Here is a 16,581-nt window from a genome sequence, read left to right as displayed (position 1 = left end):
GGAGTAAGTGGGAGGTGAGGACAGGACAGGAGGCGTCTGGGAGGAGGTATGGCCCCGTGGTTAGGGCTCCACCTCTCACCAGCGTAGTTGAGCGGCCACTGGCAGGGTCTGTCCCTTCTGTGCCCGTTTGCTCACCTGTAAACGGACTTCACGATCCCTGCCTCATTCCAGAGAAGCCGGAAAGATTTCATGAGCTCACACGTGGGGGTCCCAGCCTGAGCCACAGAACACGTGGTGGGGCTCACGAGATGGAGAGAGGGCGACAGGGGGAGGGAGGGTGGCCACGTTGGCACAGACTCAGGTGCCCAGGGGAAGGAGAGGACCGTAATGACGCTCACGTGTCCCTCTGATTCAGCCCAGGAGGTGACGCAGCGAGAACCCCCAGCAGTGCCTCCGATGGAGACCAGCGTCAAAGACGAAGTGTGTGACACCTTGATGTGAGTACCCGAAGGGTGTGTGCACACCGGGCCAGAGACACCCCCACCCACCCCTTCTGGCCACGTCGTCAGAACTTACGAAAAAGGAGTCGAGTCCGGGGTCTTCTCACTGTCCTTCGAATTGCTTGATCCTCCAGCAGGTCAGGATGGTGTCATGGAAAGATCTGGGTGGATCCGCGTTCAGATCCCAACTCACCCCTTCTGGTTGCGTGGCCCTGGGCAAGTCCTGTCCCCTCGCCGCAACTTAGCTGAATCGCTTGTGAAATAGGCAGGTGCTTGTCGTGCCTCAGCCTCAGACCAAACCCGACTGGGAGCCTCTGTCCTGGCTCCGTGTATTTTCTTGCATTGAAGTGAATTTTTTTGTTTTGAGAATTTTTAACGAGCGCGCTTCCCTGCCGTGCGGGGTCTGGTGTCCGGCGGACCGGCCCTGACAGAGGGTCGCTTTGCCCCTCCACCCGACCCCTTGCAGGCCCTGGGGACACCACAGAGTGACTTGGCCTGGCTTTGTGAATTTCAGAGGGGACCTGCTGACCGCCCAGAAGGAAATCCTGTCTCAGCAGGAGGTCATCGTGAAGCTAAGGAAAAACCTCACGGAAGCCCACAACCGGATGTCCGATCTGAGAGGTTTGTACGATGGCCCGTGTCTCCTGACTTCCTGACCCGCTTCAAGAAAGGAAAAAACAGGCTTCAGAGTTGGAAAGCTTAGCATTAAAAATGCCGCTGACCTGCTTTTCTGAGCTGTCACAGCATTTGTACCTCGGCCAGCAAGACAGATGCCTTATCAGGGGGCCTCCGGGAGCATTCTCAGGAGCATTCTCAGAGGGCTTCAGCCCTCTGCCTCGAAATGCAGCTTTCCTTTTGGGAAAAAAAAAAAATCCCCTTTGACCTCAGAGGAGTTGTCTCTGGAGGCAGAGCCTGGGAGGGAGGGCACAAACCCCAGCACCCCCCAGCTCTGGGACCTAGAGCTAGGTGATGTCTCTGTGCCTCAACGCACCTGTTTCCTGGAGCTGGCTGGCCATCAGGGGCCCCCGGGGACAAAAGAGCTCGGACAGGTCTAGCTGAATATTCCTACTTTTCTTTTTCCCTCCCCGCTTCACCCCGTCCCTTTGCTCCTAATAGCCACCGTCTCCTTCTTGGCCCCAGCCTCCATCGAGCCAAAGGGCACAGGCAGGCAGGAGTCGGGAGACAGAACTGGGTTTGGGGAAGCAGAGGGAGGGTGAGGAGCACTCCTCTAGTCTTGGCCCCAACCTAAACCCTGTGCACCCCCAAACCTTCAGTGGTGTTTGCTCCCCCTATGGCTGTGCTATCAATGCCCCCAAGGCACTTATGGCTGAATTTTTCAGAGTGATCGTCTCCACACTAAGGTATGAGAAAGTGTAGCAGAGAGGCTACGGGTCCAGTCCTAGACTCGCGAGACGCTGGACCCAGTTCTGGAACCGCTATTTATTTTAGTCACATGAGTTTTGGCAAGTGCCTCTCCCTCTCTGAGCCTGTTCCTGCACCTGTGAAGTGGGGGTGGCACCAGCAACTCACTCGTAGGGTTGCTCTGAAAATTCTGTGAAAATTGAAGCAATGCAGGTGTCTCAGTTTGGGTTTTCCCAGAGGCTGACCCTGAGACCCGAACTCTGCGGCAGGCCGTGTGTTCGAGAGGTGATCCCGGGAACCAGCCCGGTGCAGGTGGATGAGAGGCAGGAAGGGGACCAAGGCAGATAAAGCTGGGCTGTCACTCAAAGCTGGAGCTGAATTCTGCAGGGGCGTGGGGGCAGCTCCAGGGAGCAGGGTACAGCCCAGCCCCGGGTCCCCACCCGACGGGGAGAGAGTCGGGCTGTGTCTTCCAGTCTCACCTGTCGCAGATGGGGGCTCTTGCCCCCAGGAGGTGCAACAGCAGAGCAAACCCCTTAGAACAAACACCCTTAGGCAAACAGGTGCAGAGGCCGGCAGCTGAAGGTCAGCCAGGGAGCCCCGAAATGCCACAGGTGCAGAGGTACGGCCCTGACAGCTTCTGAAATGCTGGGCTGAGGCAGAGCTTTGCCGTCGTTTGCCAAGACGCAGGCAGACCCCCTCGCCATTACTCAGGCCCCCCCCCCCCCGAGAATTCCTGGAGGGTGGACCCGCCTCATGGTTCTTGTAGGCCTGGCAGGTCTGCAGGGGCCCTGCAGAGACCTGAGGCTGGAGACCCCTCACCAGCTTTCCTGTCCCTCCCAGGGGAGCTTAGTGAAAAGCAGAAGATGGAACTGGAGCGGAACACGGCACTGGTCCAGCAACAAAGTGGCGAGCTGCGAGCTCTCAAGGAAAAGATGGCACATCTGACCGGCCTGGTGGAGAGGAAGGACAGGGAGCTGGAGCTCCTCAAGGAGGCGCTCAGGTGTGCGGGACGGTCCCCGTGGTATAGGGAGCCCAGACCCACCCACGTGCCCAGAGGGCCTCCACAGGGAGGTCACCCAGCAAATGCTGAAGGGATGTAGGATGGATGGATGGATGGATGGATGGATGGATGGATGGATGGATAGGTGGATGGGCAGGTGGGCGGGTGGATGGATAGATGGACGGACAGATGGATGGGTGAATGGATGGATGGACAGATAGATGGACAGTGGATGGATCGATGGATGGATGGATGGATGGATGGATGGATGGATGGATGGATAGGTGGGTGGATGGATGGATGGATGGATGGATGGATGGATGGATGGATAGGTGGATGGGCAGGTGGGTGGATGGATAGATGGATGGATGGATGGATGGATGGATGGATGAATAGGTGGGTGGATGGATGGATGGATGGATGGATGGATGGATGGATGGATGGATAGATGGATGGGCAGGTGGGTGGATGGATGAATGGATGGATGGATGGATGGATGGATGGATGGATGGATGGATGGGAAGGTGGGCGGGTGGATGGGTGGATGGATGGACAGATGGATGGGTGAATGGATGGATGGACAGATAGATAGACAGTGGATGGATCGATGGATGGATGGATGGATAGGTCGGTGGATGGATGGATGGATGGATGGATAGATGGATGGATGGACAGTGGATGGATGGATGAACAGATGGATGGACGGATGGATGGATGAATGAATCAATGGATGGATGGATAGGTAGATGGACAAATGGACAGATGGATGGATGGATGGATGGACAGACGGATGGATCAATGGATAAGTGAGTGAATGAATGGATGGATGGATAGACGGATGGACAGATGGATGGATGGATCGATGATGGATCGATGGATGAGTGAATGGATGGATGGATGGATGGATGGACGGATGGATGACATGTGTTTCATTACTTCACAACCTCATCACTTAAAGCAGGGTTTTGCTTAGTTCTGTGCTTCTCAAACATTCCTGCCCAGTATTCCAGATAACAGGTCTCAGCTTAAATGCCACTTCCTCCAGGAAGCCCTCTGTCTCTTACTGTCACCAAACATAGCCAAGGGCTCCTACTCTGCCCAGGGTCTCCAGGCCCTGCACTCCGCCCAACCTAACTTCTCACACAGCCAGGCTGCTATTGCCTGTTTAATTGTCTGCCTTCCCCAGAAGGATCCCCACATAGACCTTGCCTGCTGTTGACTCCCCAGCATTCACAGTGCCTGGCACATAAGGAACTTTATAAATATTGATTGAACAAATGTATACACTGGGGTAGCCGAAGTCAGCTTAAAATAAATGTAAAATTTCATTGTCATTCCACGGATTAGTCTGGAAAATGCATGCAAGTTTGCAGTTTCATCCATAACTTATCCTTATTTTGACCTAAGAGTAATCTTTTCTCCAAGAAAGGTTGAGTAAAATCCACATCGTGCGAGACCCTGTAGCCTCATATGCCTCATGGCTCGTGGCCAAGGCAGATTCCCACAGTGGTTGGAGACGCAGGCTGCCTGGGTGCAAGGCCAGCCGCCTTCCCTTACAAGCCTCGTGACCACGGGCCAACAGCTGTGAGCCTCTTCGCTCGTCTGTAACATGGAGCAAGGACGGTCCCCAACTCATGGGGCCTTTATGAGAAACAGAGGGGTTAGCACGTACAAAGGGTTAAAACGGCAGACACGCAGCAAAGGCCCCAGTAAATGCCACAACAGGTTCTCCCACAGACCCCGTGGGGGGAACAAGGGGGACAGATGCCTACTGCCCGGGCCACCATTTCTCAAATCCCCTGAAACTGAAGTCTCTAGAAACCTGCAGGCAGGAGACTCGAAGCCAGAAGGTTGCAACCCGGTTCCTTTTTCTGTTCCGCCAGTGGCTACAAAGGTCACTCAGGGTTCCTAGAACCTCGCGCTGCCAGCCATCGTGCTGTCCAGTGACTCATCTTCTCTGCCCTAGGGCCTCCCAAGAGAAACACAGAGTCCAGCTCTACAGGGAGAAGGAACAAAAGCCCAGGAACAAGACCCAGATGTGCGACATCTCGGTACAGATCGAACCGGTCCACACTGACACTTTCTTGAGCAGCCAAGAGGTGAGTGCCACCCAGTCCTGGGCACTCGGGGGCGGGGGGGACATGCTTAAGAAAGAGCCCAAGGGTGTCTGTCTCTGCTTCTGAAAATATTTTCATTCCAAGTCCCAACAATATGACTTGCTCACACGGAACGTGCAGACTAAGAAGTGCTAGTCCCGGCCATCCTCCCGCGGTCCCTGGAGGTCACGGCTGCTGGCCGCGGTCGGCACGTGCGCCACCAGCCCTCAGCCTCACAGAGACTGCCCGACCCTCAGGCGCGACCCTGCAGTGTTCGAAGGTCAGCCGGGCTGCCCGGGTTCCGTCCCTGAGTGGGACTCCTGCACTCGGAAACGCTGACCCCGGGGAGGTTATCGTGTGCCGGCCCCCTTGCCTGGAAAGTAGGGGTGATGACAGCCACCGCCTTGGGGGGGCTGTAGAGAAATAAATTTGATTTATGCACACACAGACACACCCAACCTATAGATACGTGTTGACTTAATAGGTCTCTTTGCAAAATAATGGTACGGAGCCACATGTGTGCTGCACTGTGGTTTTCTCCCGCTGAGCACTACGTAAAGGCCTCTTTCCTAATAAGTGTATAATGACCTATTTTGCTCTTTTAATTGGGTGCGTAGAATTCACTGCACCCCTTTTATCCGCCCTGTCCCCCACTGATGGACATTTAGGTTGTGTCCACTTTCCCACGTTGCTATAGTTAGTGTCCTTGGAGGTGTGTCCGTAGGACAGATCCCAGATGTGACCATGCTGGGTGCAGGGGGCATCCTAAATCGGGCTTGACAGGGCCGGACCGTGTTCCCACTCATGCTCCAGGGCTGTCCCTCCGCAGCTTCCTTTGCAGCCCTGGAAGCCCGAGCCGTGCAGCCCACGGGGCGCACGTCTTTGGGTGAGGACCACCTTCGCCACGCCGCCCCCGAGGTGCCACCCACACTCACGAAGACTGACTGTGGGCTGCGGCGGCCCCTTGAGGCCTCGGGTTTCCTGGAGTCCGGGGACATCCTCTTCTTTGCTTCATGAAACGAGAGAACAGGGCATTTCAGTAACGGGCTTTGGATTTTCACTTGGCAACGGGGCCAAATGTGTCAGCTTGCCTTCCTGCTTTCTCCAAGATGCCATTCCCCTGCCAAACAGCAGTGAGCCGGGCCGCACACAGCTTGGATGAAAGGCCCGGCGGCCCAGCCAGCTGGCCTTGGCACAGTGCTGTCCCCAGTGCCGTCAGAGAAGCCAGAGGGGCCCGGGCGGTCCCACGCCCTGAGCCCGGGGTTAGGGGGGGCAGGGAGCACTTCTCCCTCCTGTCGCAGACCTGATGGGATCCCGAGCTCTTTAGTGCACGACCCCGCCCTCATTCATGCATTGGTTCAACAACTATTGAGTGCCCGCTGTATGCCAGGCCCAGTGCTGGGCGCAGAGGCGGGCACACGGGGCTCCCGTTCACATCAGACCCCCCTGCGACCCCGCACAAGTTTGCTAGAACGGATCATTGCCTGGACGCTGAGATTAGTAGTTCCTCTGATGAGGCAGGATTCGCTGAAGAGGATCGGGGAGGGATTAGCTGCAAGATAAAAGGAAAGAAGTATTTGTTCTTTTTCCGAATGGCTTTCTAAACGCAGGCTACTTCCTGCTTGCTGAGCCAGAGTGGGTCAGAGGGCTTAAGAGTTGTATGAGAAAGAATCTCCATCTTTAAATAAACAAATTCCCAGAAGAGCCATGAGTAAGGGTTACATCGGGCTCAGGCATGAATAAAGGCTGTCACCGAGCCTCGAGCCTCGCTGCTGTGGCTGCCCCACCCCCAGGTCAGTAGCCCCTCCCCTCCCCTCCACACCCCTGCACATGTGCCCTTACACACACATACACACATATACAGGACATGCCAGGGCAAACATACATCCCCAAAGACAGCAAGGCCAGTGTTGAAGCCACCTGGGAAGAGTGGACCAGCCATGCAGCATATAAGCAGGCTAAAGGCGGTGTCACGGTCAAATGAGGTCCTACTCAGTGCAGCCAGGGGTGGAGTGCCCCCTTCTTTTTCCTGCTGAGCCCTGGTCCCAGCCAGGAAGCTGAGACAAGCTCCTTCCTGCTCCTGTTTCTGACCTCAGTTCATTCAGGCTCCATAATTATTGACCATCTACTAAGCTCGGGCACAGTGCTGGGCCCTGGGAACACCACAGTCTCCAATGGAGACGGGACTAGGCTCTCACAGAGCCCGTGGGGTGCATGGAGTCCGTTACTGGGCTTCAGGGGCACCCTGAACCTCCAGAACCTGTATGCAAATTTTTTATTTTTTTTTTAAGATTTTATTTATTTGTTTGAGAGAGAAAGAGAGAGAGAACAAGCAGGGCGAGGGGCAGAGGGAGAGGGAGAAGCGGGCTCCCCACTGAGCCAGGAACCTGACTCGGGGCTCGATCCCAGGACCCCAAGATTATGACCTGAGCAGAAGGAAGACACTTAACCAATTGACAACCCAGGCCCCCCCCCGTATGCAAATTTTTTAAAGATTTATTTGTTTGAGAGAGAGGGCACACGTGCACAAGCGGGGGGGGGGGGGGCGTGCAGAAGGAGAGGAAGAGAGAGGACCCTCATGTAGACTCCCTACCGCGTGCAGATCCCAGCACAGGGCAGGATCCCTGGGACCATAACCTGAGCTGAAACCGAGAGTCGGACACTCAACCAACTGAGCCACCCAGGTTCTCCTGTGTGCAAATTTGTGTGTGTCTGGGAAGTTCTTTGAAAGGTATAACTTGCACTCTTCAAAATCTGAAAGGTGGACCAGACCCTTAAAAGAGGGAGCAGGCCTCCCCTTGGCCATGCCCTTCATAAGCCCTACTCAAGCGCTGTGCCCAGTGGCTGCCATACTGGATAGCACAGATATAGAGCATTTGCCTCATCCCAGAGAGGCCTGTGGGTCAGTAGAGCCTCCAGAAGTCTCAGAGGAAGCTTTTCCTTTCTCCAGACCAACGCGAGCCAGTCTATCAAACTCCCCCTAGCAAATATCGAACAGCCATCCTTATTACCAGTCAGGAAGAAAGTACCATGCCATGTGTTCTCATCTAAAAATGCCCCTCCTGGAGCAGAATCGGAATTTGATGTGATTATTCCGAGACGAGACCCAAATGACAACAAATGGAAACCCAAGCTTAGACGAATATTAGAAGAAAATATAAAACACGGGGAGGGAACATAGAGGGGGTTTTCATTTATAGATATGCTAAGTAGGTAAGAGAGCTGGAAATCTTCCTAGATGTGACTTTCTATTTGAAATGAAGAATTTAAATTTCCTTCTGTGCTAAAGCCCCCTACAGTAGCTTCCGAGGTACTAAGTGACAGGGCCTCTGCCAGTCATGAATTGTACATGTTTCTTGGAACATAAGAGTCTGACCCCTAATAAAGCCGCCTTCCGCACCGTTCTGGCCCTAGGAGCAATCCTTCAGTGATCTGGGGGCCAAGTGCAAAGGGTCCCGACACGAGGAAATCATTCAGCGTCAGAGAAAGGCCTTGTCTGAACTGCGTGCGCGAATTAAGGAGCTGGAGAAGGCCTGCTCATCAAGTAAGTCCCCTCCCTGCTGGTCTCCCACTCCCCGCTGAGATCCCTGAGCCCCAGACTCTAGAGGTCACTCCGGGCACTGACAGTCGGCCAGGACCACCCGCTTCTAGCCCATCACTTCATAACCAAAGGACGTTGTAATACAAGGAAAGACGGCAGGCATGGTCTCAGAGTCGAGGGCAAGTCTTCATCTTAAATAAATGGGATTTCATGAAAAACTCACTACATTGTCCTTTTTCTTATTTCGCTGTGGCCCGAACTTTGTCCCGGACTAATACTGCAAGAATCAGCCCCAGGGGAACCTCCTAGAATACTCTGTTTAGAGGGGATAGCGTTCTCAAGACACCGCACCTGCTGCTGGCAGGAATTCAGAAGCCGGGGTTCAAGTTCCATCCTGGTTCCTGTGGCTGAAAGTTCACCGTCCATGCCTCGACATTGGCTCCTGCGAGGCCGCAGCCTCCTCCTAGCTGTGTGTGACCTTGGTCAAGCCATTTACCTGTCTAGACCCATTTCTCACCTGCCAAGGGAGGGCGGAGATTAACACTGGCCTGCAGTAAAGGACCAGTAAACAGCAGCTGTGATTTCTTTTTTAAGGGTTTATTTATTTGAGGAGCCGGGGGTGGGGCTCGGACGGGAAAGAGAGGCAGAGGGAGAGGGAGAAGCGGACTCGCCGCTGAGCGGGGAGCCCAACTCGGGGCTCGATCCCAGGACCTGAGATCATGACCTGAGCTGAAGTCAGGTGCTTAACCCACCGAGCCACCCGGGGACCCCAGCAGCCGTGATTATTACGTGCAATAACTCCTTCCTGACCCTTTCTTTTGACTCTCAATTGTTTATTTTATAGATCATAAGGACCACCTGAGTGAATCACTTCTAGACTTACAGACTGTCAGAATGGACAAAAATGTCCAGAAATTATTGGACGCAAAACCTGATGATTTGCCGACTTTCTCAAGAATAGAGATCGGAGCGGTAACCAAAGAAAATTTATCTCTGCGGTGACACGTGGAGAGGGTGGGCGTGAGGGCGGACACTAGCCGCGTGCCCTGGCACGGCCACGCGTGTCTGTGGTTTGGAGCCAGGCCTCCCTGGTAGGCCGGCGTCTGTGCCACCTGCTTGGTGCTTTGCCGTACCGGTAGCCCCGTGTCTGAACAGCTTCCTTTCCACCTGCGCCCAGAGTGTTAAATCACAGCACGGACGCTGGACCAGGAGCGATCTCTGGTGGGCCCTCCTTTTCACAGGATGTGTTATATTCCACAGAAAATATTCAACAGGCTAATTTTTAAAGTTATGCCATGAGTTTGCCTGAAGTTTGCTTTTCACGGCCAACTGGAAAGCACAAACACCTAAAGGGTAGCAGGTGGGTTGATGAAGAGGACACAAGTTCTAGAGTCAGAGGGACCACCAGCCTGCAAGCTGTGTGACCTCGGGCGGGCTCTTAGAGCCTTTCTGGGAGGCTTTATCCCAGCTACAAAACGGTGAAAACCTAGAGGCCGCAGTGGGAAGGGCTGACCCCCGCGTCTCGCTCAGAGCACACACTTCATAAATGATAGCTGTTCTGATTGTTTAATAGTATTTAAATGGTGTCACTCAAGAAAACCTTCTTCTCTTAAGGGAAATAGTTTTATTTGCTAGGATTTTCAAAAGGGATTTGGCTGTTATGTTGGAGGTGCCCTGGGCCCTAAATGGATGCTCGATGGGCGCCTGATTGATGCCTGACGGTGCACCGCCCAGGTCAGCGTCAATCGCGGGGCCTGTGGGCCCGGCCTGCTGCCACAGCCGCATCTAAACCACGCATAGGCTTTTAGAAGACATTCCAAAGTCATCCCATCTGTACCGACATTCTCCTGCCCAGTTTTTCTAGACATTTGCTAGGGATGCGAGTCTTCGGGAATACGCTGGCTTTCCCATTCTCCAAGGTCGGAAGCGGAAGGGACAGTCCCCAGGTGGGGAGCTCAGCTGGCTCTCACAGCCTGACCTCCAAGAGTCACCTTCCCCCCAGCGCTGACCCTCTGCCCCCACCACCACCACAGAGCAGGAAAGCCCCCAACCCTCTCAGAAGACCTCGATCCTCCAAGGTTGGCAATAATGCAAATTAAAAAGAAGAGGGAGAGCAGCAGGGAGGCTCGCTGACATCTATTAAGTGCTTGCTGTGTGCCAGGCACGGAGCTAAGCTATCATTTATCATTCAGCCAGTTCTCATTCGACCCTCACAGTGGCCTGGTGACAGAGTTACTATTATATGATCCCTGTTCTGCAGATAAGAAAAGTTAAGACTTCATGCAGTCAAGAACCTCACCCAATGTCACGGCGTAATGACCGATGGAACCAGGACTGGGTCCCTGGCCGCCCGTCCCTAGCTCCCTGCTAATCTGCAGAGAAGGGCGTGGGCACCGTGTGATTGGACCTTGTAGGCCAGACTCTGCCTTAGATGACCCTCCATCAGGAAAAGAAGGGGAACCTGGAGCGGGGTGCAGAGGACACCACCTAGGGCTAGAGACCCAGAGGGGTCCTTCGGGCTCTGTCCTTCTCAAATCCCCTCCTTCACACTCACGGCTCTAGATGTAGAGACAAATCGCACATGCTTATCTCTCAGAGTGACTTTCTGAGCCTTTACAGTTTTGTAGTTGGGTTTTTCTAGTCTCAGAGGTTTACAGCATGGTGCCAGCAAATGCTGCGGCTGGCAAGCACTTAAAACCCAGTTTGCTTTTTAGGGAGATTTATTACAGTTATTTGTGGTCCTTCGGACTCCCTGATCCGTCAGGTGGCTTTTCTGTACAATCAGCAGGGACTTTGAGCCGCCAGCTGGCAGAGAGGGTGTCAGTGAGGGCACAACTGTGAACACCACTGGGCCTTGTTTCTGGAGTGGGTCTGAAGTGACGCTCGCCCAGCAGCTTCCAGCACAAGGAGAGGGTCTGGCCAAATGTGGTGAGGGAAGGTGTAGGTTCTGTTGCCTATAAATGAGATTCCTTTAATAAAAGGAGGAAGGCTATTTCCTCTGCCCACTCTGTGGCACTTTACCAGGTGCCATGCTGGGCACAAGAAATGGAACCGTGAGCAAAAGCAATACGACCTCTGTTTTTATGAAGCTTGTCATCTAGACTGGGGTTTCTCGACCCGAGCACTACTGATATTTTGAGCCAGGGGATTCTTTGTTTGGGACGCCATCCTACATACTGTGGGATGTTTAGCAGCATCCCTGTCCTCTAGTTGCCCCATAGTACTCCCCACCTCCACTTGCAACGACCAATACTGTGTCCAGGCATTGCAAAAAAAAAAAGGTCCTGGGGCACGCAGGGGAGGGTGGACGAGATCACCCTCGACTGAGAACCGCTGGTCCAGAGGGAAGATAGAGAACAAGGCAAACGATGTGCCATTTCAAAGGGAGTCACATTCAGAAGGGTAGGAGCGCAGTTCCCAGAAAGCAGTTGACAGGGGCATCAGACTGGCTGGACAGGAACTGAAATGAAAACCGACTCTCCCAAGTCATTCTTCGGTACCCACAGCGCTTTATCTCCAGGATATAGAAATGCACAACGGCGTGCCAAGAGCGTTTTTGCCTCTTTTTTATTTCAGCCTCTGAATGGCCTCGCCAACTCAGCCATCCCGGCCACCGAAAAGTCCAGGAAAATGGATGTGGTTGAGGCTTTAGATCTCAGTGAAAAGCTGGTATGTACATACAGCATCGTCCCCTCCCGTCCAAACCTGGGTCCCCCACCGTCATCGTTAACCACCGGAGAGTTTAACTAAACATCAGCCTCACACACGTGCTCGGTTGTTATAATAGCTCCTCCGCAAGACCCATCTACTCGCCCAGCATGGGTGAGACATTACACAGGCCAGTTCCTTGAAACACGAGGTAGTTAGAATGAATGTTTATGTCTGTTGTCACTTTTCCTCCTGGTTCTCAAAAAGGCGTAGCATAAAGGGATGTGGAGTAAATGAAAGTATCACGAAAAGCCCAGTTGCACTCGCTCCCAAGTGTGTGTGTGTTCTCTGCAATTGCAAAAAATGAACAAAATGGAGTGAGTGAGGTGTTTGCTTCCTCAAAGCAGCCACCGGCAGTCTCGGGCCAGGCCTCTTATCTGCCAAACGCTCTCCTTGTAGTACATGGACATGAGCAAGACGCTCGGGAGTCTGATGAACATCAAGGATATGTCGGGTCACATATCCATGAAATACCTGTCCCCAAAAGAGAGAGACAGAGTCAACGAGCTCCGACAAAGGGACCTCGATCTGGTGTTCGATAAGATCACCCAACTCAAGAACCGGCTGGAGAGAAAAGAGGAGCTTTTGAGAGGATACGAGAAAGACATAGAACAGCTCAGGTACCGTCGGGGACCCCATGGAAAGGGCCAGGCGTCCGTGCTCAGGGCAGCAGCAGACGCAGGTCCCCGACAGGCAGAGGCCTTGGGGGAGGGGGTGGGGGGGTGATTACTGGGGCCTGATGGGGGCGGTGGGGGGGGGGTCTGTCTATGGGAAAGCAGCGGCTGAGGTGCTCAGTGTTCACTCTGTCCTGTGTCCATGAGCAAACTGCACCTCGCGTGGATTCTGACTTGGGGTTCACAGTATGTACCTTTCTGAGCCCCACCCGGTTTCAGGGGCTGCAGTTCCCCTACACCCACCCTGGGAAACGGAGGAGGAACCTGGGGGCATCCCCTCCAGCTACACTTAGGCACCGGAGGAGCCCTTTACTCTGCCTCATTCGCCCCAAATCTGCTCGCAATGAAGCCACTAAGCCGCAGACGGAAGTATTCTAAGCTTCTCCCTGGTTGGGACCACTGATGGCGAATGAGAAAGAGGAGGGGGAAAGAGACTGTGCCTCTCCCCTCCGCCCAGGCAGAGCAAAGTATCCGTGCAGATGTACCAGTCGCAGGTGGCAAAGCTGGAGGACAACATCTACAAAGAGGCGGAAGAGAAGGCTCTGCTGAAGGAGGCTTTGGAGCGCATGGAGCACCAGCTGCAGCAGGAGAAGAGGATCAACAGGGCCATTCGGCAGCAGAAGGTGAGGGGTCCTTGCTTGCAGCAGAACCTCGGGGGCTGCAGCCCCTGGGCTCCCTTTAGAAACGGCAAAGTGAGGGCCCAGGGGGTCCAGGCAGCATAGAACACACTCACTGATGCAAAGGAAGATGCCAGACACACCGAGGCGGATTTCTTAACCTCTCCGAAGCTCATAATCTAGCTCATCTGTATCATTTTAAATCGTGGCTCGTGTTTGTATTTTTACCGTCCCTCCAGGTGGTAGGGATACACAGACGGATAAGCAACCTGTGCATAAAGATTTGGAATCACTATTCTGAGTGCTCAGAACATAGGTGACATCCAGTAAACATTGATGGACGGATGGATTGCTGGATGGACCGATTCTCAGGCAGATGGATAGATGGATGGGTGAGGATAGATGAGTGGATGTCCTTGGCCATATCCTTTAGGCCAGAACAGTCAGAACAGAGCTGACTTCCAGCTGATTTAATGATTCGAAGTCTCTGTCTAAAGGGCGCTCAGGCTGTGTCACCCAGAGGCAGGCACTCAGCCAGCCCAGGGCATGCCGGGAGCGGAAGCGCTTTCCAAGTGATGACACCTGTACTGGGTTTCGAAGGAGAGTTGGAGTGGGTCCACCAGAGGCGTGGGCGGGTGCGCGCTGCAGGCTGTGGGCACCCCCGGGAAAGGCAGGAGGAGAAGTGATGTGGCTCCGGCAGGAGCCTGGTGTAGCGCTGCCTTGAGAAACCAAGGTTCCAGACTCGGACTCAGGCTGGTGATGCAGCCAAAGCCCCCTCCTCCCCTCACCCCGTTATTTCCTATGACACACAGCGCAGAAGCCAGTGAGGGTCACGTCCCCCCCACACTAACTAACGTGTGGCCTTGTGCAAATCCATTCCCCGCCGTGAACCTTGTCTCCTCGCCCGCAAACAGCAGCCGAGGGCCCCGGCCCTGCAGGTTGTTGGGACGATTGCACGCAGGCAGGAACCCTCCCTAGCCAAGCTCACACAGTGTGGACTCACAGGCCACATGGTTTCAGAAGGTTGGGGACACTTGTGCTGCCTCTGAAGCATGTGGCCCAGGGCCTGGCCCCGGCGGGTACACGCTGCTGTCTCAGAGCCCTCAGAGGCGCAGCAGACAGCGGGCACACGGGGGCGGCACCCAGACAAGCGCTGGGGGGCCCGCCAGCGGACCTGCACCTGTCCCCCCACCCCGACCCCGGGGGCAGAGGGGCTCTGTTGTCTCCTCTGCGGTTCACACCCACAGCCGCTCGCTCCCACGTTCACTTCCAAACCAGACTCCCCCTCGTTCTTAACCCTCGCCTAAGGTTGAGCGGGTTCAAGACTGAGATTAGACACACGAGGGGAGTTACCATCAGCACCATCTCAGGACCACCTACAGGCCCCCGGCTTTGCAGCCCCGACCAGCGTTACTGGTGCCTTGGTAGCTAGGCCTGGTGGGTGTGATGACCCCCACTTCACAAATGAGGAAATTGAGCCTTGGGAAGTTAAGAGACTCGCCCAAGTTCACACAGTAGCTGGCGAGGGGAGCCTAGACCTGGCCCCAGACCTCTGACCCTAGTTTCTGTGCTCTCTCCTGGGCTCTCCCCACTCTTCTTATAATTGTTCGTTTTCCTGACTCAGGGCTGTGTATTTGTGCATGCGTACACATGTGCACGTGCATTTAAGTGTGAATGTGCTATATGTGTGTTTGTGCATGTATATCTGTGCGTTTGCATGTGTGTGTTTTCATGTGCGTGTCTGTGTGTTGCCTGCATCAGCTCTAAGGAGGCCAAGCCAGAGAAGGCTCTAGAAGGGTGCCCTCCTCCCTAACCTGCTCAGATAAGTTCCTTGCAGGAGCCTGCCCTCCATCCTGCAAACCTTCCAGACTCCCTGGCTTGTAGAAATGAAGGCAGCCTCTCCTGCTCTGAGGGAGCCCCAGATGCACGGTTTCTAGCATCCACAGCCCTGAATTAAACATCACAAGCCCAGGCCAAGGACAATTTCCTTTCACACCATGCAAAGTCGGGGAGAGCCGGGCCAGTGACAGAGCTCTGACTTTTCCTTTGATGTGCCCTTTGGAGAGCTCACCCCTCCCTAAGGTGCCCCCACCCCCAGGACTTGGCAGGCTAGCCCCTAAAGCCGAAACACCAGACCACAGAATGGGACAGGCAAAGGGCCCAAAAAAGGCCATTGTCATGTGCTGGCTAAAAATGTAAGAGAACCTGAGGATTTACATAATCAGGCTTTACATGCATTATTCATGAGCTGCCTCATTCATACACAATGCAGGGGCCATGCCAGCCTGTTGGGCACTAGACATCCTTCTGTGGAGAAGGATCTAAAATGGCCAAGTTGAACCTCCCCGTCTGTGTCCCCAGAAGAGCTGGAACTGGGAACGTTCAAATTCAGGGAATTCACAGTTTAGGGAAAGATTATGAAAAGTACAGCCACAATCACAGCAGTGCTGATGGCCTTATTTACTGAGCGCTTCCCGAGTGGCAGGCACCTGCTCCACACCGCATGTGCTTCGTCCGTCCCATCAACCCTGCAAGGAATGCTGGCGCCTGTCCATCCATTCAGAGAGGCTGACAGAGGGCAGCGTCACCTGGCTGCCCAGCAGCAGAAACGGGACCACCCACCCCCACCCCAGCCCGGGCCTGCTGCCCTCCCCAACTCAAGTTCACGTCTTCACTCACACCTGTTGCTCTTGGCACCTCCCTTTCTGGGAGGCAGCCCCCCACCTCACCCCCACTCACCATCACTCCAGGGCCTGGGTTTGCTATTAATAAGGTTTGTTATTAATATGTTGTCAGAAATCCCTGTTTGCCAGGAGATAAAAACTCATAAATTTTTAAAGTTAAAAAAAAAAAACATAAATTCTAAAAAATTTTTAAATAAAAATAAATAAATAAAACTTAAAAACCATAAATTCTAAAGGCAACTTGTATTCACCTGTCTTGGCCTCAGTTCCTTCCAAGGACTATATTCATTATTTAAATGGAAGCTCGAGGAAAAAAAAAAAAAGAAAAAGAAATGGAAGCTTGAGGAAAATAGAATTCCTTTTGGTTTTAACTTTTATGCCTAATATTTTCACAAGGACCCTTAACGTTTCCAGTCTCGTGTATAAAATTTCACCCGTTCATAGAGAAGGAGTGGTTGA

At 53.8% G+C, this 16,581-nt stretch overlaps 1 protein-coding gene across 7 annotated transcripts in view; it reads left to right on the top strand.

The window, feature by feature from the left end:
• FHAD1 (forkhead associated phosphopeptide binding domain 1) overlaps positions 1 to 16,581 on the top strand; it is a 122,462-nt gene that overhangs the window by 96,692 nt on the left and 9,189 nt on the right. For 6 of the 7 annotated variants that reach the window (XM_038531924.1, XM_038531926.1, XM_038531923.1 and 3 more), the window contains 9 exons: positions 356 to 437; positions 955 to 1,061; positions 2,643 to 2,802; positions 4,769 to 4,901; positions 8,313 to 8,442; positions 9,284 to 9,411; positions 12,016 to 12,108; positions 12,547 to 12,767; positions 13,279 to 13,444. In XM_038531924.1, coding sequence (XP_038387852.1) covers positions 356 to 437; positions 955 to 1,061; positions 2,643 to 2,802; positions 4,769 to 4,901; positions 8,313 to 8,442; positions 9,284 to 9,411; positions 12,016 to 12,108; positions 12,547 to 12,767; positions 13,279 to 13,444 — 1,220 coding nt within the window. Of the gene's footprint in view, positions 1 to 355; positions 438 to 954; positions 1,062 to 2,642; positions 2,803 to 4,768; positions 4,902 to 5,003; positions 5,121 to 8,312; positions 8,443 to 9,283; positions 9,412 to 12,015; positions 12,109 to 12,546; positions 12,768 to 13,278; positions 13,445 to 16,581 lie in introns of those variants that run through there. The other variant, XM_038531927.1, reaches the window with a different exon arrangement.

This window comes from Canis lupus, chromosome 2 (assembly GCF_011100685.1).
Source record: "Canis lupus familiaris isolate Mischka breed German Shepherd chromosome 2, alternate assembly UU_Cfam_GSD_1.0, whole genome shotgun sequence".
NCBI classification, from domain to species: Eukaryota; Metazoa; Chordata; class Mammalia; order Carnivora; family Canidae; genus Canis; species Canis lupus.
The sequence above is the reverse complement of the archived record's forward strand: the minus strand, read 5'-3'. Positions and strand labels throughout refer to the sequence as shown.